General features: G+C 47.3%; 1 protein-coding gene across 5 annotated transcripts in view; it reads right to left on the bottom strand.

Annotated features, from left to right (window-relative positions):
* The window catches only part of ARHGEF2 (Rho/Rac guanine nucleotide exchange factor 2), a 111,114-nt gene that overhangs the window by 55,616 nt on the left and 30,677 nt on the right, over positions 1 to 24,821 (bottom strand). For 4 of the 5 annotated variants that reach the window (XM_075193570.1, XM_075193573.1, XM_075193572.1 and 1 more), the window contains exons 4-7: positions 23,296 to 23,443; positions 22,800 to 22,905; positions 18,339 to 18,378; positions 17,614 to 17,743 (exon numbers count right to left, since the gene is read on the bottom strand). In XM_075193570.1, the coding sequence (XP_075049671.1) occupies positions 17,614 to 17,743; positions 18,339 to 18,378; positions 22,800 to 22,905; positions 23,296 to 23,443 (424 nt within the window). Of the gene's footprint in view, positions 1 to 17,613; positions 17,744 to 18,338; positions 18,379 to 22,799; positions 22,906 to 23,295; positions 23,444 to 23,718; positions 23,853 to 24,821 lie in introns of those variants that run through there. The other variant, XM_075193574.1, reaches the window with a different exon arrangement.

Here is a 24,821-nt window from a genome sequence, read left to right as displayed (position 1 = left end):
CCTTCTTCTTCCACCCCCAGGCTTTTCAAACCTTTTCCTATCCCACTACCAGCAGAGGGGGTGGGGAACCCAGTCTGACTCCTCATACACACACATACTGCAGCTGTTGTACACTATTATTTCCCCATTAACCCTCTAGAGAGGACGAAGCGCTCACACAAACAACAGTCTCTTGTAGGAACCAAACGCAACTTTGCCCAAAGTCTCCGCTGTCGGACTGACGTTTTTGCTTTCATTTTTTGTTGTTGTTTTACTATATGAATTAACCTCTACTGAATGACTGCTTTGTGCGTTACACATCACCCATAGCCCAATACAATCCACAGATTTTTTTGAAAAATGTATATAAACATTATTATTAATAAGAATAATTACTATTATTATTTTTATTTGTTTTCAGTACCTATTAAATGCACAGAAGGCCCAGGGCCGTTAATTCAACTGACCCCTCGTTCTCCAACAACCATGCCCCCTGTCTTGGGGAGGAAAAATCCCCCAATAGTTCAATTGCTGCCAGATACAGGAGGTCGACAGGCAGACGCACTAGACATTTAATGCGAATCGCGTGGCGAGGAGTTGGTGACGCAAATCATGTTCCCCCGCGCTGTTCACTTGGAGGGAAAGTAGGCATTCACCGTCTCCCCCAATTCTCCCGGTTTAAGTAGGACATGGCAGATTTTAGTGGACTGTCCTGCCATCTTATCAGGATTTTTGGTAGGGGTGTGCCGTGCACCACATACTAGCGAACACGCCCACAAGAGACATGGTACACTCAAACTGATGCTCTGAAAACCGAGCCCACCCGAACTAAGGGGATCCGAGTGGGCTCGCGAGCCGGCTCGGTACTATCGCGCGTCACCGGATATGAATCGAGGCAAAATGTCATAGTTGTGTTGTTGGATCTCGTGGGTTTTGGATTCCATAAGTACCTCCCTCCCCAGGAGATCCAGTGCCATTGCTCACACAGAAACAGGGGTAGCAGTGTTCATGTCACTCTCCAGTCTCCAGTGACATTGCTCAGTGCCATTGCTCACAGAGAAACAGGGGTAGCAGTGTTCATGTCACTCTTCAGTCTCCAGTGACATTGCTCAGTGCCATTGCTCACACAGAAACAGGGGTAGCAGAGTTCTTGTCACTCTCCAGTCTCCAGTGACATTGCTCAGTGCCATTGCTCACACAGGAACAGGAGGGGTAGCAGTGTTCTTGTCACTTGACAAAAATTGACTGGAAATTAACGTTATTGAGGTTAATAATAACGTAGGAACAAAAAAAAAAAAAGAGCTAAATTATGTGATTTTAGAAAAAAATAGGGAACCAAAACAAAAAGACACGAGGGCGGTTTTGCCAGATCCAAAACATGGAAGTTAATCCAGATCCAAAACCAAAACACGGGGGTCAGTGAACATCTCTAATATAATATATATATATATATATATATATATATATATATATATATAAAATACGCACACACACAAATATGATGCGAGTGAGTGTCTATATTAGGGAATTTAGACTGTAAGCTCCAATGGGGCAGGGACAGATGTGAATGAGTTCTCTGTACAGCGCTGCGGAATCAGTGGCGCTATATAAATAAATGATGATGATGATGATGATGATGATGCAATAAGTTGTTTTTAAAGTTTATTAATACTATAATTGTATACACTATTACCTGAGCAGACTGACAGACACAGAGGTCTAGACCCATTGAAATACGACTATTCTACGTACCAGACAGTATTAGGTATCTCTGTACACTATACAACATATAGGCCGTGTTACCAAATGGCTATTCTCATTATCGTACCTCAGAAATTCACATCAAATATCATCAGTTTATGCCGCAATTTGATCTTTATTACCAACCACAAGGTTACAAAGCTTATACCGGGGCCTCTGTGTAGGTAACGTTATCCATTTTTCCTAGTGATATAATATTTTTCCACACTGTCCTATTGCACAATCAAGGAGTTACCAGATTTATAGTTAGGCCTTAATGTAGGTGATGTCATTTAATTTACTTTATGCTTTATCATGTGTTTACATCATATCCACAACAGCCTGAGCGTGCTGTTAAATAGAATAGGTCAGTCATATATATACGTCGGGCTGACATAAAATTATTATATACTATATAATAAATATATAGATAATGAAACGAAGTGATTTGGGAAACAACTTTATTCAGAGGGCGGGCAATTGACGGGAGGCGGTAAATAATTACACGCTAGGTAATAGGCGAAGGCCACGTTAACTCTTGCAATGCAGAACCATTTTGTTCTGGTATGTGTGAACTCACAGGAACGAAACACCAAGCAATTACTATGGAAACTAACGCAGGTCCGCCCACAGCCATGTCTGCAGCTCCCCACATATCCCAACACCGACGTCTGCTTTGTACCTTTGTCTCCTGCTAAAGGACAGGAGCCGTTCAGTAAAACGGTGCTACGTGCGCAATTGTGTGTGGTGACCCAGTACCGGCCAATCAGATTCTAGCTGTTATCTCTCCAGTGCCCTTGAGAAAATGAAAGCAGACATCTGATTGGTTGTCGTGGGTTTCAGCTCATTGCTCCGTGTCATTAAATAAGGTCCAGGGGATACTAAAAACCACTATAAAATATATAATTTCTCCTGTTAACCTTTCCTGTGCTCTATAACGTGCGTAGAGATCAAAGGCTGCAGTTGCTGACATGATTTTTGCATTTGGCAGCCATTTTCTCCAGCTCACTTGTCTCTAACTATGATGGACAATACTAATTAAAGCTTAGGCATCCCGTGGCTCACCAGTCGCTGTGGAACTACAAACCCCAGCAAGCCTTGCCAAGCTGGCAGGGCACGCTGGGACTTACAGTTCTACAACATCCAGACAGCCACAGGTTTCTGACCTCTGATGAAGTATGTAACACCACTACTATGCCACTGGTTGGCAGGGCTGGCTCGCTGGTACTTGTAGTTCCACACCATCTGAAGACATACGTCATCCCGAGTACAAACCCCAAACAGGTTCTCCCGTCTGTCTCACCGATACCAGCACACACCTCTCTGTCGTGCTCGCTCTGCCTCTCTGCCAGCTTGTGTGACTGGTTCCTGCGGAATGCCTTCTACAGGAAAAGAGGTCATGCAGGGCACATGCGTGTGTCACCCATTGACACCAGAATAAACTGGAATAGTGAAGCAACACACACACACACGCACAAAAAAAATTGGAGGTAGACACCGATTACAAATCAGACACCTCTTGATAGCTGGCACTGGTTCAACGCCCAGTCTGGAGAGCCTCTGAGGGCCCACTTAGTGCGCCCGTCTACGTCAGAACAATGCACACTCCTCCGGTTGATAATTGTTCTCAATCCTATTTAACCCTTTACCCCTCCACTCCTTTTATAAAACTACCATACAACTTAAAAGGGACACAAACCTCATCATCATCATCATCATCATTTATTTATATAGCTCCACTAATTCCGCAACGCTGTACAGAGAACTCACTCACATCAGTCCTTGCCCCATTGGAGCTTACAGTCTAAATTCCCTAATATAGACACACACAGACAGAGAGGGCGAGACTAGGGTCAATTTTGTTAGCAGACAATTAACCTACCAGTATGTATTTGGAGTGTTGGAGGAAACCGGAGCACCCGGAGGAAACCCACGCAAACACAGGGAGTACATACAAACTCCACACAGATAAGGCCATGGTTGGGAATCGAACTCATGGCCCTAGTGCTGTGAGGCAGAAGTGCCAACCACTAGGCCACTGTGCTGCACTCGATTTTGCGTAACATGGCGCAATGTATATGCTAGACATAGATGAGATACTCAGGGGGTTGTATCTACCATCACTTTGCCTGCTTTCTGTCATTTTTTCGGCTATTTTTTGGCCTCGCCATTCCCCATAATGACCGTCACCCCAATAATGTCCCACATTCCCTCGCCATTAGGAAACACCACCAAAAGACATTGTACCACAAGAGGATTATCGCAACTCCATTTGATTGGTAGGACGTTTCTGGGAGGAGACAAGGCGAGAGAGAGAGAGCAAGCAATGGAACTGGACTTGAATGGTGCGCTATGAGAATCAATTGCAATATTGTAGAATACAAGTTCTATAAAAAGGAATATTTATATAGTGTCATCCCTTAATGTTTACTGCACACAAATACAAAGAGAAAATAAAGAGTAGAGGAACAAACGTCAATTTCGGGGGCTGAGTATTTGGTCATGTCGGGAGAGAATGTGGTGCTTTCTCTATTTAAAATCTATTAAGTTACTGCTAAATTACGTCTGGAGTTTTCTAGCAACATTCTGCCAACGAAGCCCTGTGGAGCGGAAGAGCCAAGAGTCTCCTCTGCAGGAATTTCAGTATTAAATATTGTGTTTATCACAAATAACAGGCAAATCCTTGGATATACTTTCCGCCAATCCATTTGGTAGCGCAATAAAATCAAATAGTGGCGTGAGTGTTGGGTCGGCGCGAACGTACGACTGTCGGCTTATTCGCAGCGACGGGTGTAATTGTCCTATTCCAGCTGGCACAAGTTGTTGGGGGGGTTTAGAGAAACATTTATGTTCCAGACATACCGAAAATGCAGTCTCAGCTCCCAGGCAACGAGGCGTGTGTAATAAGAAGAGGCATTGAGTGTACAAAGCGCGGACGTAGCGACTCCGTACAATCGCCAAACTTTATCCAGCCATGAACATGCCTCAGAGGTTTGCCAAGGTGGGTGTGGGGGTGAGGGGCAGAGTACTGCAAAATCAGATCAAACGGTGTAGGAGGAATGAGATGTGATGACCAGACGGCAGTATTGAAGTTATATATATGGGATAACTCACTAGAGGTGGCAATCCCAATTTTCAATTTTGGTGAATGCATGGACCAAGGATTGTCTTGAAGTTAAGACCATCGGAAGGTTGGCTTTGTCTTTAATTCTACATATACTTTTGCTAGCTCTAACACTGAGCACAGCCGAGTGCTATGTTGTCACCTTGTTTACAGTAATCAAAAAAGTAACCCAAAAAGTCCTGTGACGGCAATTAACAGGCCAAGCCTCCGCTGTCCTTATTTACATGTACACCGGGTAATTATTCCCCGCAAAGACAGGTTGAGGTGTCATTGGAAAGTCACGTGTCACTAGCCCACGTCCTCTCCATGTAATCACCAGCGGCTGGGGAACGTACCACTGATGGGTTGGGGGCTCTCATAGGCATTGCAAGGGTTACAAAAAGGGCGTTGATGGGCCAGATCCAGTGATACAGCAACTGGCTTCCTGTGGAGGTGTCTCTCACCAGGGAGATGTTATCTTATGTTATCAGTAATGTGTGCAAAGCTGACAGACTAAGGGGAGGAAGATAATAACAGGTCAGCAAAAGGTCACAAGGAATAACTTGGATGGAGAGGGAGCGGCCTCTGCCCTGGGTGAAGGGGAGCGAAGGAGGGGAGCGGCCTCTGTCCCGGGGGGTTGGGGAGGGAGGGGAGCGGCCTCTGTCCCGGAGGATGGGGAGGGAGGGGAGCGGCCTCTGCCCTGGGTGAAGGGGAGCGAAGGAGGGGAGCGGCCTCTGTCCCGGGGGGTTGGGGAGGGAGGGGAGCGGCCTCTGTCCCGGGGGGGTGGGGAGGGAGGGGAGCGGCCTCTGTCCAGGGGGGGTGGGGAGGGAGGGGAGCGGCCTCTGTCCCGGGGGATGGGGAGGGAGGGGAGCGGCCTCTGTCCCGGGGGGGTGGGGAGAGAGGGGAGCGGCCTCTGTCCCGGGGGGTTGGGGAGGGAGGGGAGCGGCCTCTGTCCCGGGGGGGTGGGGAGGGAGGGGAGCGGCCTCTGTCCAGGGGGGGTGGGGAGGGAGGGGAGCGGCCTCTGTCCCGGGGGATGGGGAGGGAGGGGAGCGGCCTCTGTCCCGGGGGGGTGGGGAGAGAGGGGAGCGGCCTCTGTCCCGGGGGGGTGGGGAGAGAGGGGAGCGGCCTCTGTCCCGGGAGGGGTGGGGAGGGAGGGGAGCGGCCTCTGTCCCGGGAGGGGTGGGGAGAGAGGGGAGCGGCTTCTGTCCCGGGGGGGTGGGGAGAGAGGGGAGCGGCCTCTGTCCCGGGAGGGGTGGGGAGGGAGGGGAGCGGCCTCTGTCCCGGGAGGGGTGGGGAGAGAGGGGAGCGGCTTCTGTCCCGGGGGGGTGGGGAGGGAGGGAGCTGCCTCTGCCCTGGGGAGTTTGGGAAGGAGGGGAGTGGCATCTGTTCCGGGGGGTGGGGAGGGATAGGAGCGGCCTCTATCCACAGGGGATGGGGGAGGGGAGTGGCCTCTGTCCGGAGGAAATGGGGAGAGACGGAAAGGCCTCTGTCCTGGGTGGATGGGGAGAGAGGGAACGGACTCTGTCCCAACTAATGGGTAGAGTGTGAGCGGCCTCTGTCCCAGGAGGATTGGGAGGGATGGGAGTGGCCTCTGTCCGGAGGGAATGGGGAGAGACGGAAAGGCCTCTGTCCTGGGTGGATGGGGAGAGAGGGAACGGCCTCCGTCCCAACTAATGGGTAGAGTGTGAGCGGCCTCTGTCCCAGGAGGATTGGGAGGGATGGGAGTGGCCTCTGTCCCAAGGGGATGGGGAAAGATGGAGAGGCCTCTGTCCTGGGGGTGTGGGAAAGGAGGGGAGCGGAATCTGTCCTGGGGGATGGGGAGGGATGCGAGCGACCTCTATCCACAGGGGACGGGGGGGAGGGGAAAAGAGGGGAGCGGCATCTGTCCCAGGGGTATTGGACAGGGAGGGGAATGGACTCTGTCCTGGGGGATGGGGAGGGTTGCGAGCGGCCTCTATCCACAGGGGATGGGGGGAGGGGAAAGGAGGGGAGCGGAATCTGTCCTGGGGGCATGGGGAGAGTGAACGGCCTCTGTCCAGGGGGGGGGAGGGGGGAGCGGCTTCTGTCCCGGGGGGATGGGGAGGGAGGAGAGCAGCCTCTGCCTTGGGGATTTGCGGAAGGAGGGGAGCGGCATCTGTCCCAGGGGTATTGGACAGGGAGGGGAATGGACTCTGTCCTGGAGGGATGGGGAGAGATGGGAGAGGCCTCTGTCTTGGGAGGAAGGGGAGCAGCCTCAGTCTTGGGGGGGATCGGGTTAGGGGGACCTTGCCCACTCACTTTCCTTTTATCAGATGGGCATATCTGCAAGTTTGTTTTGAGCCCACTCGTGGACTTTTATCTGTCTCGTGTCTGGGTCACTCAGTCCATGACTCAGCTGACGTAGACAGAGTCAGCTAAACATCTATTTTATTTATTTAGAAAGTGTTCTGGTCCCAGGTGTCTGGGTCGGCAGACACATCAAGGAGCTCTCTGAGTGCGGGGTGAGGGGCAGAAGGCCGATCACAGGACATTCCCCTCGTCTGGCTGCTCACACGGCACAAAATGACATAATTTCACTGCATCTAATTATAGAACTTGAACAAACTTTTCCTCCGCCCTCTCTCTAAATAGCTGAACGTAGCAGTATTTAAGAAAAGTACACTAACACTGCCAGGAATGTGGGTGAAATCAATTCATGGGACAGGTGAGCTTCCAATCTATGGGTGTTTACGGCACATCTACACTGTACCATTGGCACTGCTACATTTAGGATCTGAAATGTAATTTCGGCTGTTCTGTGATCCTTATACGGCTAACACGCAGCCCCCCTCTCACATTGTTGCTTTTAAACCCAGGAGTTTACAATCTACAAGCAAGAACTATAGGAGTTGTCAAATCAGTATTTTAAGGTCTTTATGCCAGGCAGAAGATGGTGGAAATGTTCAAAGGTTAATAATTTGCCGTACAGAGAAAATACAATTCTGTCAGAGGTAGAAGGGACAACGCAACTGTCCATGTAGTGTCGATATTCCTTTCCCCGTCCTCTCCATCATCTCTTTCTTATACCCCATCACCTCTTTTCTTCCCCAATGTCTCCAAAAGCTTGTCTTCCCCATGACTTGCCTATATCATTATCGATTTACCACCAACACTCCTCCCCTCCCACATGTTCCTTCTCTTGCTCAACACCTCAGCTCACCACTTGCTCCAAGTCTTCTTCTTCCCTAGTCACCCCAACCATGCCTCACTTCTCTTCCTTTCATCCTTCTTCCTCCCCCAAGTCATGGGTCTCTACCGCACGGCACACCCTATCACCCTCACTATACACACGCCCTCACCTCTTTTTCTTCCATCTTTCTTCCTCCTCCAACTCAAGCATCTCTACCACACAGCTCTACCACACCCTAACACCACACCTCACCCCAATCATGAGTCTCTACCGCACCACACTCCCAATCACCTCTGTTCTCTTCCAACCTTCTTCGCCCACCCCCAAGTAATACGTCTCTACTGCACCACATACCGTATCACCTCTCCTCTCTTCCTTCCAGCCTACTTACAGACTCACGCCAATCATGCCGATCCTCCACACCAAACACAACCCCTCACCTCTCTTCCTTCGAACAGTCCTCCTCACCAAAATCATGCGTCTCTACCACACAACCTACCACCTCTCGTCCCCCCACCCCCAAGAAATGCGGCACACCCTACACACCCTATCACCATACACACGCCCTCACCTCTCTTTCTTCCATCTTTCTTCCTTCCCCAACTCTTGAGTCTCTACCGCATACCCTACCGCCACTCACACCCTATCACCTCTCTACCCCCCACCTGCAGTAATGAGTCTCTACCGCACACCCTACCACCACTCACACCCTATCACCTCTCTACCCCCCACCTGCAGTAATGAGTCTCTACCGCATACCCTACCGCCACTCACACCCTATCACCTCTCTACCCCCCCCACCTGCAGTAATGAGTCTCTACCGCACACCCTACCGCCACTCACACCCTATCACCTCTCTACCCCCCACCTGCAGTAATGAGTCTCTACCGCACACCCTACCACCACTCACACCCTATCACCTCTCTACCCCCCACCTGCAGTAATGAGTCTCTACCGCACACCCTACCACCACTCACACCCTATCACCTCTCTACCCCCCACCTGCAGTAATGAGTCTCTACCGCACACCCTACCGCCACTCACACCCTATCACCTCTCTACCCCCCACCTGCAGTAATGAGTCTCTACCGCACACCCTACCACCACTCACACCCTATCACCTCTCTACCCCCCCACCTGCAGTAATGAGTCTCTACCGCACAACCTACCGCCACTCACACCCTATCACCTCTCTACCCCCCACCTGCAGTAATGAGTCTCTACCGCACACCCTACCACCACTCACACCCTATCACCTCTCTACCCCCCCACCTGCAGTAATGAGTCTCTACCGCACACCCTACCGCCACTCACACCCTATCACCTCTCTACCCCCCCCACCTGCAGTAATGAGTCTCTACCGCACACCCTACCACCACTCACACCCCCTCACCTCTCTTTCTTTGAAACCTTCTTACTATCCCAAGTCATGCTTCTCTACCGTACCACACACTCTATTACCTCTTATCTCTTCTTCTTAACCTTCTTCCTCCATCCCACCCCATTCATGCCTCTCTACCACCATCACACACACCCTCACCTCTCTTCCTTCCTTCCTCCAACCACTCGCCTCAATAATGCCAATTTTCCTCACCAGTTACCCCCCACCTCTATTCCTCCCCACTCACCCCAATCAGAACTCTAATGGTCACCACACACCCCCTTCTCCCCACTCACTGTACTGCCTATCACACCCCAGATGTTGCCTCATTTCCCTTCTTCCCCCACCCCATTTCTACCTCTACAACTTCCAAACTCGACCCCTTCACACCCCTCATCCCTCCTTCCCTCCTCACTCTCAGTTCGGTCCTCTCTACGTCACCAGCCACCCCCTCACCCTTCACCCTCACCACCCGCTCCTCCAGCTCTCCTCTACCCCTTCTCTCCCCCAACCCCTCCTTTCCTCCTTACTCTCTACATCACCAGCCACCCCCTCACCCTTCACCCTCACCCTCACCACCCACTCCTCCAGCTCTCCTCTACCCCTTCTCTCCCCCAACCCCTCCTTTCCTCCTCACTCTCTACATCACCAGCCACCCCCTCACCCTTCACCCTCACCCTCACCACCCGCTCCTCCACCCCTTACACCACTCGTCCTCACCTCTGTAACGATCACATCCCCTCCCTCATTTCTCAATAAACGTACATCTGTCTGGCAGCATAAATGCGCATTATTCTGTGACTGCCATAGCAACCACACTAAGTGGGAACAGGTAAACAGGGACGGGAAGATAGTGGGAGACGGAAGGCGATACGGAGACACCATGAGAAGGAAAAGAAAATCAGCTGGGGGAGAACGAGGGGCAAACAGATATATGTAGTGGGTGCAGGGGATAAAGAGAGTATGTGGGATTTAGACTGTAAGCTCCAATGGGGCAGGGACTGATGTGAGTGAGTTCTCTGTACAGCGCTGCGGAATTAGTGGCGCTATATAAATAAATGGTGATGATGAAGAGAGGAGGTCTGATGGACACAAACATAGGGGAAGCGGAAAGAAAACTTACAGGGGAAAGGGAGGTGGTGAGAAGAGGACGGAGTGTTAGGGAATATAGATTGTAAGCTCCAATGGGGCAGGGACTGATGTGAGTTCTCTGTACAGCGCTGCGGAATTAGTGGCGCTATATAAATAAACAAATGATGATGAGTGTAACAAAAAGTCATAACTGAACATAGGAAAGTAGGGAAAGACACAAGGGGGGGGGGGGTAATAAGAAAGAACCAGGGGGGAGGGGGTTTAATGGGAATGAGAAGGCAAGTGAAGGTCGCTACCAGCAATGACACATTAGGACAATGCTGCTACATAATCACCATCTGAACAGAGTAGGAGACTGACGAGCAAGGCCCCCGCATCCTGTGTGATGTGTCATAGGCTGACACCCAAGGTGCATTGTGGGACTGGCAGCGTTGAGCTCTGTAAGTAGAAGGTGTCAGGTATAAGGGAGGAGAGAGGGGGGGAGGGGGGGGGGGAGCGCTGTTTAACCTACAGGAAAGACCATGCAATCTCCAAAGCCAAAAACACAACTGGATGCACGGTGGCAGAAAATCAATAGTCTCTACACACACGGGGGAAACCTAATCCAGATTACCCCGCTTCCTACTGCATGTAAATTCTCCATTAGAGCAACTATTATATGTTATTGTAGTTAGTGATTATCAGGATTAGCCAGCGCTGAGGGGTTTAGAGTAGAGATGCTCACTGACCCCCGTGAACTGGTTTTGGTTCTGTATTAGCTTTGTGTTTTGGTTTTGGCAAAACCGCCCTCGTGTGTTTTGGTTTTGTTTTTTTTAGGAAAAATTCTAAAATATGCTAAAATCACATATTTTTGCTTTTTTTTGTTCCTACATTATTATTAACCTTAATAACACTAATTTCAAGTCATTTGCAGTCAAATTTTGACCACCTCACAGATCACATTATTATTTTCATACACATTCGGACAAATACTGCAGCGACCTGGCTGGATGGTAAGCGACAGAGCAATGACACAAACACACGGCAGTTCCTACCGCATCTAGGACACATTGGCGCACAGCAGTGGCAGAAAAGAAAAATGGGGGTCCGCCCTCCCTCCCACCCCCCGTTATGTTGGATCTTAAAAAGGAATCCAAAAATCCAGAGATCCGACGACGTAATGATGACGTTTTGCCTCGTTTTCGATTCCGAGGGCGCGTGAATGTACCGACTCGGCTCGGTACTCAGATCCCCCAAGTTCGGGTGTGTTCTGTTCTCGAGGAACCGAGCCTGAGCATCTCTAGTTTAAAGAGACCTGTAATTTTTACCACCAGGACAGTGTCAAATATTCAACTGTTCAGACAACACATGGGTTGTGGGACAGATTAGGACAGAAATATGGCAGCCTGCAAAGAGCGTCTTCTTTTTTCAATTTTCCCACTCTACAGAAAGCATGTTTTTTTGATTATAGCGATTTGTGTGTTGCACATTTTAAATACCACTTTGCCTGTACCCATGCTCTGGTGTTTGGCCATTAGGCTAAACCCCACAATGGGTCGTGCATATGGAAAATGTCTGTGTGCTGATCTCTCTTGTACGGAATCAGGCTCAGTCATTGAGGTACGCTGTTATCCCTGGCAGGAAAGGAGCCGTACGACCGATATCACACAGCAAAACCAGGCTGCGTCCAGCTCTCTCCGCTTGTCATTCTTGTCCAGCAGGAAGCCCATCGCGTCCTGTGTCCCCTCGACCAACTTCCTCCAAACCTGCAACTGTTTTCGCGAGATAGACGACAGGGAGGGGGGGGGACTAGAGATGAAACAGCAGAGGGAGGGGGTGGCTGCGACTGTCAATCATTCCCTCCTGCAGCCTCGCATGTAAATAGTCATTTTGACTAATGCGTTATCAGCCCAGGAACAAAACAAGTGACACAAATAAGACTGTTGTAGAGTATCTGTGTGTACACAGCTTGTGCGGTATAAAGGAGAGAGTAAGGGGGAGTGAGAGACGTGTGCCAGGAACTGAGAGAGAGAGAGATGGGGGCGACCCAACCTATCTATAAATATACAGCATCTAATACATCATATATCTGACCATCTGCTTCACTATATCTACTATAAACTGCAGACTATTAGTTATTGTCCTCTCTAGAGATCTGCAGAACATTGCTCTGTCCCATCTACCCCCTGACAGATACATAGTGGTATATTCTGCAGATTATTACATTACTGACCTCTCTAGAGATCTGCAGAACATTGCTCTGTCCCATCTACCCCCTGACAGATACATAGTGATATATTCTGCAGATTACTACATTACTGACCTCTCTAGAGATCTGCAGAACATTGCTCTGTCCCATCTACCCGCTGACAGATACATAGTGATATATTCTGCAGATTATTACATTACTGACCTCTCTAGAGATCTGCAGAACATTGCTCTGTCCCATCTACCCCCTGACAGATACATAGTGATATATTCTACAGATTATTACATTACTGACCTCTCTAGAGATCTGCAGAACATTGCTCTGTCCCATCTACCCCCTGACAGATACATAGTGATATATTCTGCAGATTATTACATTACTGACCTCTAGTGATCTGCAGAACATTGCTCTGTCCCATCTACCCCCTGACAGATACATAGTGATATATTCTGCAGATTATTACATTAGTGACCTCTCTAGAGATCTGCAGAACATTGCTCTGTCCCATCTACCCCCTGACAGATACATAGTGATATATTCTGCAGATTATTACATTAGTGACCTCTCTAGAGATCTGCAGAACATTGCTCTGTCCCATCTACCCCCTGACAGATACATAGTGATATATTCTGCAGATTATTACATTACTGACCTCTAGTGATCTGCAGAACATTGCTCTGTCCCATCTACCTCCTGACAGATACATAGTGATATATTCTGCAGATTATTACATTACTGACCTCTCTAGAGATCTGCAGAACATTGCTCTGTCCCATCTACCCCCTGACAGATACATAGTGATATATTCTGCAGATTATTACATTACTGACCTCTCTACAGATCAGCAGAACATCGCTCTGTTCCAACTACCCCTTTATATATTCTGCAGAGTATCTCAAGCTTGGAGACCAGGAATAGCCGATAAAATGGGATTTATTTTTAGCTTTTATTAAAGAGTGCTCTGTTCCTGCCAATAAAATCCTAGGGTGAGAATAATTAAAGGAACAATAAAAGCTTGAAGCCAGAGTAAATGAAATCAATTAATTAGGCAACTAAACCTGATTGCAATTGTTCTCATTAGCATTTTTTTAAAAAAATAAAAATGTTTCTAATGCAGAAGATAATAACAATTGCAATTATTGCAGACAGTTCTTAACGATTCCTTACATAAATCCCCAATTAGTATGCATAAGCATAAAGTGGAAATTGTTACATTGTTATGACCAATTGGAAGTATTAGCTATTGTCGTCTCATAGGATTCTGTACAGTATTATCCGGTCAGACAATGGTCCCCGTTTTATTGGGTGTAGACATCTAACGAGAATGGTTTGACGATGCTGAAAGCTAGAATTTTGGGCTTGATTCATTAAGGATCTTAACTTAAGAAACTTCTTATTTCAGTCTCCTGGACAAAACCATGTTACAATGCAAGGGGTGCAAATTAGTTTTCTATTTTACACATAAGTTAAATACTGCCTGTTTTTTCATGTAACACACATATACTTGATAGCTTATTTGTACACTGAAATGTAAAGTTGATATTTGTGTGCTACATGAAAAAACAGTCAGTATTTAACTTATGTGCAAAACAGAAAACTCATTTGCACCCCTTGCATTGTAACATGGTTTTGTCCAGGAGACTGAAATAAGAAGTTTCTTAAGTTAAGATCCTTAATGAATCAGGCCCCTTGTCCCTAAATTCTTTCCAAATTTGGTGTGTCCAGACACAAAGGATATTTACTAATACGAACACTTACAATTTCGCCATCAAGTCATCTATTTCGGGGGTTAAACGAGCATCCAGTCCCATGATTCAGTTTGTGCCTCATCGCTAATCAGTTTATTGATGGGCGGAATATTGGTCAAGCCGACAATACGTCTCTGTGTATTGGCAAGTGGGACTTATATCTCATTAACGAAGGAACATTTAGAAGATGTTTTGCACAGCTTAATACTTCTTCCCTGGAAATTCCAGAGCTGTCTTCCCCTCGTTATCCAGGAGTCGGAGAACAGGAGGGGGGACAGGTCACGGCGTGGTGATCATTTCCCAGAATGACACACTCATTACACAAGCGGCAGTAATTGGAGGCTGTGTGTGAGCAATGATTCTTGCCTGGGCCTAACTGCACTGAGAAGAGAGTGCGGCCTGGCAGGAAATGCCACATCTCTGTGTGTGCCGGCTGATGCAACTCTGCCTCAATCGCTCTGAACGGAGAAGATAGGAGCCTGGGCTAGACCACCACACAGCAACCTCTAGCGTTGGACAAAGTTATATTGTATTATAATGAGATGGGGTCTGTGAAGGGGGGTTATGGCTCTTAGAAGACGACCGTCAAAATTGTACATAGAAACCTAATCATCATCATCTATTTATTTATATAGCGCCACTAATTCCGCAGCGCTGTACAGAGAACTCACTCACATCAGTCCCTGCCCCATTGGAGCTTACAGTCTAAATTCCCTAACACACACACACACACACAGACACACAGACACAGAGACTAAGGGCAATTTAGTAGCAACTAATTAACCTTCCAGTATGTTTTTGGAGTGTGGGAGGAAACCAGAGCACCCGGAGGAAACCCAACGCAAACACGGGGAGAACATACAAACGCCACACAGATAAGGCCACGTTCGGGATTCGAACTCATGACCCCGGTGCTGTAGAATTTGAAGGCAGATAAGAACCGCTTGGCCCATCTAGTCTGCCTAATTTTTAACCTATGGTAAACCCTATTTGATCCTTAGTTCTTTGTAAGGATATCCTTACGTCTATCCCAAGCATGTTTAAATTGCTCTACTGTATTAGCCTCTACCACCTCTGATGGGAGGCTATTCCACGTATCCACTACCCTTTCTGTGAACTAGTTAAGTAGTACATCATTGATATTAAACACAATTTAGGGCAGACATGTTATCTATTTTGGATCAATGTCACAATTATACTCTCCCAAGTTCTCGTCCATGCAAGAGTTTTCTTTGCAGGTCAACTCTAGATTATATAGACTAGATCTATGGCGCAATACTTGTGTGTGAGAAACAGGTGCCGTGAGAAAATAATGTATCTCGCGGTCTCTACTCGGCTCGAATATCACTGCGGACTGTGTGAGAGGCATGGGTAATATCGTATAGACAGAACAGATCTCTATCGCAGGATATGTCAGCAATCTTTTTCATTTGTGGCCAATTAGGCAGTAAGCTATCTAATTGGCTGTAAAAATTGCAGCATATATAACGTGGTTACTGAAAATTTACTGAAAAATAATCCCGATACTTGACAGAGGGCTTGTACCAGAAATTGCCTGCTGAAATCTCAGAAATGCCGTGATAGAACAGTTTGAGACATAAGTTGTTAAGGACCGATACTCCTTAGCAACTTTCCAGCTAAGGCAACAATCAGGACAAGCCACACTTTGTTTCCATGGTTGCAGTTGTTGCTGAGGAGTGTCAACCCGTCACATGACAACAGTGTGTTTCTGCATTTTAAGCAGATGATTTTATGCAGCAGTCTTATATTACAATGATCAGATTTTAATTAGGCATCATCATTTTTGAGCGGAGTTGCCCTTTAAGTCACAAGAGCTCATTAGTGAACATTATAGACACCTAATAAGACCTTTTTAAAACTTTTAGTGAATTGCACATTTGACCGCATAAGAACCAGACAGCTCATTTAATCTGCTATTCAGAAGCCACTCACTGGATGCTGCCATATTTCTGTGAACGTCCATCCCCCATCCCAAGTCACTGATTTTGATCAATAAAAAAAGCTGATCGATGTTAGCTGTGATACACGAAAAATAACTTTATTTTTTATTATCTTTACTCATTTACATATAACAATATTTAAAACATTGAGGAAAACTTTGAGCTCAATACGTAGAGTTTCCGCAAATCCCACAACATCAGCAAAGACAGAGAAATTATACACATGACGTGACAATAACACACCCGATACTCCACCGAGTAATTTTTCCCATCACATTAATAAATAAGTGACGTTGTCTGATTAGGAATTTCCCAAAAAGTGGAACAACAGGCGCCTGAGTTTGTTTAGTCTTCAGAGAAGACAAATTTCTAAGAAATCCATTCCCAGACGCTGGTTACATATGTCAGACTTTAATAGGTGGTGAAATTAACAAATCAAAGTGCATGCTAATTTAATCAGCGATGTCACACAACGGTACCAGAGTGGAGGCAGCCATTTTTTGGGTGGGGTGAATATTCACCGGAATGATGTCTATCCATTTACTAGGAGCTAGGGGACATCACTGAGATTTCTAGGTCAATAGAACAGTAAAGTACTTAAAAGTTGCTCAGCGATATATCTGGTCAGCAGTTGGCCAGCCTGACCTGCAGCGAAACTAATTTTGGAGAAAATATTACTTATCCCCTAATTGTCAGGAGTATTTGGAAAGCCACCAAAATAGTGAAGGGTGCCCTTTAAACTCAGCACCCTGTACCCAAAACTCAACTGGTGCCGACCCCTTGTTAGTCAACTCTACAACCTTTTTTTTTTTTTTATTTAAAACTCTCTTACTCTCTATCCCCAGAAAGTCAGCCTTATTATTTTTATGGGTGGGATTATTGATCAATGGGGCCCCAAACCAGTATCCTGCCTAGGGCCCCAAGAGGTCTTATCGGGCTCTATCTAGGCATAATCCATAACGCTGCGTAATAGTACACAGTAGAACAGTGTTGGCTAACCTGTGACACTCCAGGTGTTGTGAAACTACAAGTCCCAGCATACCCTTCCAGCAATAAGCTGCTATACATTGGCAAAGCATGCTGGGACTTGTAGTTTCACAACACCTGGAGTGTCAGAGGTTAACCAACACTGCAGTAGAACAATCCTACAGACAATTTAAAGCAACATTTCCAATCCTTAGCTTTTCTAGACTACGCTCCCCAAGCAGTTATCTAGTAGCGGAGTGACAACAAATGGTCAGTTTTGTCATTATATACTGTACACTTGTCGTACCTTATTCTTGCCCCCAGCCATCTTCCTGATGAAGCTCAGGGTCCTCTCGAAAGGAGTCTCTTCTCTGTTCCTGTTCTCCTTCTCGTCCGTCTCCAGCGTGTCTATCTCCCCGCAGCTGACCGCGCTTAACCTAGGAAGGAGACGGAGATGTCGGTGGGAAAGCTCTGGGTGGAAAGGGTTAAGTCAAGTTCGGTGCAAGCTGTGTCAGGACACCATGGGATGAATGCAGATGGGCAGACAAAGATCCCTCTCTATCTCATGACCGAGAGAGCAGGGCCAAGTATTAATGGAGATAGGGATTGGGTCTGACAGCTTGGAACAGAATCTACTAATCCCCCGGTTCAAGAGATCGGCAAATATGACCCTGCCAAATTGGGACCTCTTACATGCACGGTGTCACGTGGCTTGGATGCTCTTTGAAGTATGATAAAAGTTAAATTAATTAATTTAATGTACCTACAAATGAAGGTCGATAGGCCGAATCTTAACAGATAACATAGATGTATAATGCGTGATAAATTTTCCTTGCCTATAATAGTTTAGGGCACATATATTGTATAATGCACCCTTTAAATATTAAATCACAATCAGGAATTATTCTGTAATTATAATAATGATACATGGGGGAGTTTTACAGAGTGGGGGGAGGGGGGTCAGCCTAAACGGTGGTCCCATCACAGCGTGACGCCGGCTGGTTCAGGTGGGTAAGACGATCGGACACTTACCCGTTGCCCAGGTGTCGCCCGTTGGAGTAGAGAGAGACATCTGCGGAGAGAGACAGAAGTGTAGATTTTAGGCACTTACGCAGCTGAGATCGGCAGCTTACAGGATAAACCTGTTCACTAGCGCACCTGGGACTTATGTCTGCCATTAATTCACACAGGGAGACACTCTCCAGAGCGGACATTATTATCAGAGGAGATCCTAGGACAGCTGTTACCTGTCATTATGTAAACTCTACAATGTACCGAGAGTCTATATCTCAGCCCCAATAATCATCATGAGTTCTCTGCACAGCGCTGCGGAATTAGTGGCGCTATATAAATAAATGATTTTATTTATATAGCACCTCTAATTCCGCAGCACTGTACAAAGAACTAATTCACATCAGTCCCTGCCCCATTGGAGGTTACAGTCTAAATTCCCTAATATACACACACAGACAGACAGGCGCACACACAGACTAGGGTCAATTTGATAGCAGCCAATTAAACTACCAGTTTGTTTTTGGAGTGTGGGAGGAAACCGGAGCACCCGGAGGAAACCCACGCAAACACGGGGAGAACATACAAACTACTCACAGATAAGGCCATGGTCGGGAATTGAACTCATGACCCAGTGCCGTAAGGCAGAAGTGCTAACCACTGAGCCACCGTGCTGCCCATACCTCATATGGGTGGAGTGTCAGCTCTTGGCACCAGTCATTTTATATTCCTGGACCAGGAATGAGCATATTATATTCTCACAGCTGGGAGTACCGCAGTACCAAGCTGCTTTATATAGCAAGTATTCGTATCCTTCGCAATTTACGCAAAATATAAAATAAAGTTATTTCAATTATCCTTTTCAGAGATCACATCATTAAATGGATTGAGTCTGCCTGTGCACAACTGAAAAAAAAAGTGTTCTTACTTATTTCAAAATAAAAACACTGGTCTGTGAGAGGTCCCACGGTTGGTTAGTGTATTTCCAAACAAGAGCTTCATCATGAAGATCAGAAAAACATTGTGACCATGATTAACAATATAGTATATAACTATGTATGTGTATAAATACAAACAGTGAGACAGAAGGCTGCTCTGTAGGGCTTATAATGTCATTTTAGTAAATAGGCGGGTTAATATTCTGGCGGGTGGCTAACTGCCGGTGATGGAGATGGTATTTGCTGTGGGTGAGAAGGTGACAATTGCTGGTGTCTTCCTCACAGATTGGCGCTGACAGAGAATCACACGCTCACATGTGACCCCGGACCCCAGGGTGGGAATGGAGTCCAGCTGTTCAGCTGCACAGACTGTGGGGTGCGCACTCCCCCTGGTGGACACTGTAGGAAATGACATGATACTGTAATCATTTATTTTTTCTGGAGTGGATACTCAGGGGTGAGCATTTCCTCAGGTACAAACAGGTACAAACAGACATGCATGTATCAGCAGAACACATGACATGGGTTTTGGGCTTGGCACAGTGCATTGTGGGTAACTCGGGGTGTTAATTGTGAGAGCTCTGGGTAAGGTTGAGGCATGGTTGCCAAAGGCAACAAGTATTAATCAGGGGAAATAAAATACCCCTTTTCCATAGCAACCATTCTAATTTTATTTGGATACAATTAGGTATTTTGGGATGCAGAGGGGAAGTGAAGCAGTGAAGTGTGAGATAGACTTAAAATAGTCTACGCAAAGGACACCAACATCTCCATCTACTGGTGGACGGTGGAATTACCGCTACAATGTTCATTTCTCATAAATAGAGGGGGGTCTACAGTAGATATACTTTTTAATAACCGACTTAGTCACTGCAAATTGTTGCATTCGTTTATTTTACTTTACATCACTGAAAGTGCAGCCTATCCAGTCACTAGGGACCAGTGACATCACTGAGAGTGCAGCCTATCCAGTCACTAGGAACCAGTGACATCATTGAGAGTGCAGCCTATCCAGTCACTATGGACCAGTGACATCACTGAGAGTGCAGCCTATCCAGTCACTAGGAACCAGTGACATCACTGAGAGTGCAGCCTATCCAGTCACTAGGGACCAGTGACATCACTGAGAGTGCAGCCTATCCAGTCACTAGGAACCAGTGACATCACTGAGAGTGCAGCCTATCCAGTCACTAGGGACCAGTGACATCACTGAGAGTGCAGCCTATCCAGTCACTAGGAACCAGTGACATCATTGAGAGTGCAGCCTATCCAGTCACTAGGGACCAGTGACATCACTGAGAGTGCAGCCTATCCAGTCACTAGGAACCAGTGACATCACTGAGAGTGCAGCCTATCCAGTCACTAGGAACCAGTGACATCACTGAGAGTGCAACCTATCCAGTCACTAGGGACCAGTGACATCACTGAGAGTGCAGCCTATCCAGTCACTAGGAACCAGTGACATCACTGAGAGTGCAGCCTATCCAGTCACTAGGAACCAGTGACATCACTGAGAGTGCAGCCTATCCAGTCACTAGGCACCAGTGACATCACTGAGAGCGCAGCCTATCCAGTCACTAGGGACCAGTGACGTCACTGAGAGTGCAGCCTATCCAGTCACTAGGAACCAGTGACATCACTGAGAGTGCAGCCTATCCAGTCACTAGGGACCAGTGACATCACTGAGAGTGCAGCCTATCCAGTCACTAGGGACCAGTGACATCACTGAGAGTGCAGCCTATCCAGTCACTAGGAACCAGTGACATCACTGAGAGTGCAGCCTATCCAGTCACTAGGAACCAGTGACATCACTGAGAGTGCAGCCTATCCAGTCACTAGGAACCAGCGACATCACTGAGAGTGCAGCCTATCCAGTCACTAGGAATCAGCGACATCACTGAGAGTGCAGCCTATCCAGTCACTAGGGACCAGTAACATCACTGAGAGTGCAGCCTATCCAGTCACTAGGGACCAGTGACATCACTGAGAGTGCAGCCTATCCAGTCACTAGGAGCCAGTGACATCACTGAGAGTGCAGCCTATCCAGTCACTAGGAACCAGTGACATCACTGAGAGTGCAGCCTATCCAGTCACTAGGCACCAGTGACATCACTGAGAGTGCAGCCTATCCAGTCACTAGGAACCAGTGACATCACTGAGAGTGCCGCCTATCCAGTCACTAGGAACCAGTGACATCACTGAGAGTGCAGCCTATCCAGTCACTAGGGACCAGTGACATCACTGAGAGTGCAGCCTATCCAGTCACTAGGGACCAGTGACATCACTGAGAGTGCAGCCTATCCAGTCACTAGGAACCAGTGACATCACTGAGAGTGCAGCCTATCCAGTCACTAGGAGCCAGTGACATCACTGAGAGTGCAGCCTATCCAGTCACTAGGAGCCAGTGACATCACTGAGAGTGCAGCCTATCCAGTCACTAGGAACCAGTGACATCAGTGAGAGTGCAGCCTATCCAGTCACTAGGAACCAGTGACATCACTGAGAGTGCAGCCTATCCAGTCACTAGGGACCAGTGACATCACTGAGAGTGCAGCCTATCCAGTCACTAGGGACCAGTGACAACACTGAGAGTGCAGCCTATCCAGTCACTAGGAGCCAGTGACATCACTGAGAGTGCAGCCTATCCAGTCACTAGGGACCAGTGACATCACTGAGAGTGCAGCCTATCCAGTCACTAGGAGCCAGTGACATCACTGAGAGTGCAGCCTATCCAGTCACTAGGAGCCAGTGACATCACTGAGAGTGCAGCCTATCCAGTCACTAGGAACCAGTGACATCACTGAGAGTGCAGCCTATCCAGTCACTAGGAACCAGTGACGTCACTGAGAGTGCAGCCTATCCAGTCACTAGGAACCAGTGACGTCACTGAGAGTGCAGCCTATCCAGTCACTAGGAACCAGTGACGTCACTGAGAGTGCAGCCTATCCAGTCACTAGGGACCAGTGACGTCACTGAGAGTGCAGCCTTTTCTTATATTCCTATTCTGAATATTTGTGTATTTTTGCATTCCTGAGCTCTACTCATGTGTCACTGTTGTTTCTATTCTACATGATAAGAGTTAATCTGTGTCTAAAATCCCTCCTCAGATAATAATACCCTGTATAGTAGACACAACACCACACAAGCTATCTACTGGGCTTAAGATGGATCCCGCTACTCTCTATTACTTTTGTGTTTTTATGGTACAATATACATCCTGACATGGGGTGAGGTTGTCATGTGGGTGGTAAAGTCCCTTGATTTTTCAACAGGATGTGGACATACAAACTTCCTTTATAGCAGCAGCATTGTATTATGACACTGAATCCATATACTGAGTGTTATTGTTATATGGTTTGGTGTATTATTGTAATACATTTTCTTTATATTCGTTCCAGCATTTGACGCAACAATGTACAATGACAGTTGTCATGGTGCATAAGATAAATTGGATCATGTGAATGAATCAGACTCCGTCTACTACACCTAATAAACATTCCCAGCTCTACTCGCCATCAGGGAAACATTCCCCAGCTCTACTTACCATCAGGGTAGCAGTGGTCGATGCCGGTCATGGAGACAGATTTGGAGAGGGGGTTATACAGGTAGTTCTGGGATGACAGGTAAGCCTGGAGCCTCTTGGCATGTTCCTAGACAAGAACCAAATTCAGTAGGACTAATTACCAGACAGTATAACTAATATACGTCACAATTTTAACAGGAGGACGCTGTGCCATGGAGACGTCTAACTACTCCACGTGTTTATATAATAAAACGGTGTACAATAACACTTATCAAAGCCAAATATACCATGTACTAGACTGATCCAAGTTGCTTTGATTGCTGGGGTATTAAACGTTCCCATGGTCCGAAAACAGATCCAGTTGCCCATTATGTCTCGGTATCACACAGAACCACCAGTCTTACAATTATTGGTAAGTGATGGCATAAAGTAATTGGGATATCCCGTTAAATCTCTCGGGTACTAATAGGATAGTTAGGGGGTGCTCAATGTGCCCTCCCCGGGACATCCCTCTCACCTCTTGCGTCACCTCCAGATCCTCCCCTCGATGCGACAACAAATTCTCCAACTCGTCAGTGCTGCGGATAATGGGGGTCCGACGTGGGTCTCTCCTGTACCCCATACTCTCCTCTATCTCCTCGGGATCCAGGCCCTTCAGACTGAGGCTGCAATAAACAGGCACAGAAAGACGTTAATGCCTCAAAGCGACCGCGCCGGTAGCGATGCCTTTGACCGGACCGGGCAGCGTCAGGTGTTCTGTTCACACAAAGCCGGTTTTGTGACAATAACAGAAATCTATTTTGCTTGTCGCTCAGGCTGCTTTCCTCTCTCAGAAGGTCTCAAACCACCAACTTCCTCTCCGCGTAGAGCAAAGAGAAGCCGACCCCAGCATTAGCCCATGTATCCTATTACCAGGACTGCACCCCCCAGACTCTCGTACCGCTGCATGCGGATGTTGGCAGCAGACACAGAGGTGCCCCAATGGGCGAGATTACAGCCCTCGTCCATTTCGTTTACTGAGTCGACTCAGTTTGCAGAAGTTTCTGTTGTGTGATACAGACGGAAGACACCATCGGTGTCTATGCACAATACGTGTGAGCCTGACGTCCTCTAGTGTTTATGTGGGTGTTTAAACTCTGCAAGTTCCCCTCTGTGTCTAGAAAGGCTACCGCATCTGTCTGTCAGTATGGTCACAGGCCACATCCGCCTAGGATATTTAAGGCAGCATGGTGGCTCAGTGGTTAGCACTTCTGCCTTACAGCACTGGGGTCAAGAGTTCAATTCCCGACCATGGCCTTATCTGTGTGGAGTTTGTATGTTCTCCCCGTGTTTGTGTGGGTTTCCTCCGGGTGCTCCGGTTTCCTCCCACACTCCAGAAACATACTGGTAGGTTAATTGGCTGCTATCAAAATTGACCCTAGTTTGTGTGTCTGTCTGTCTTAGGGAATTTAGACTGTAAGCCCCAATGGGGCAGGGACTGATGTGAGTGAGATCCCTGTACAGCGCTGCGGAACTAGTGGCGCTATATAAATAAATGGTAATAATAATAATATTATGGGTAACTTCGGAGATCCATGACCTGTACACACGCTCACCCTGCCGTCTCGTTCCATTATCATAATCGCAGCCCTTAGCTCAGAGGTGAGTAACCTGCGGCTTATCGGCTGCTGTGGAACTACAAGTCTCAGGATACCCTGCTAGACAGACAATATGGGAAGTCGGGCTTCAAAGCAGAGTTTGGAATCCCGTGGCTCTTCAACTGTTCCTGTATCTCATATACAATCCGTGAGCATGAAAAGATAGCAGGGTACATAGTGCCACCTGCTGGTTGTTAGGGGGTATTGCAGCACTGTGAAATTACAGCAAAGAGCAAAAGTACCATATGGGAATCACTTTCAAGCTGCATATTGCACTTGTTTATAATCAGTGATCGAAGTGGAAAATGTAAGTGAATGGAATTTGGTAGTGTTACCATGACGGCAGTAGAAGTGGCGTTATGACATACCCCCATATACCCCCCACTTCCACCACTGTTTCTGAAAC

This window comes from Mixophyes fleayi, chromosome 12 (assembly GCF_038048845.1).
Source record: "Mixophyes fleayi isolate aMixFle1 chromosome 12, aMixFle1.hap1, whole genome shotgun sequence".
NCBI lineage: Eukaryota > Metazoa > Chordata > Amphibia > Anura > Limnodynastidae > Mixophyes > Mixophyes fleayi.
The sequence above is the reverse complement of the archived record's forward strand: the minus strand, read 5'-3'. Positions and strand labels throughout refer to the sequence as shown.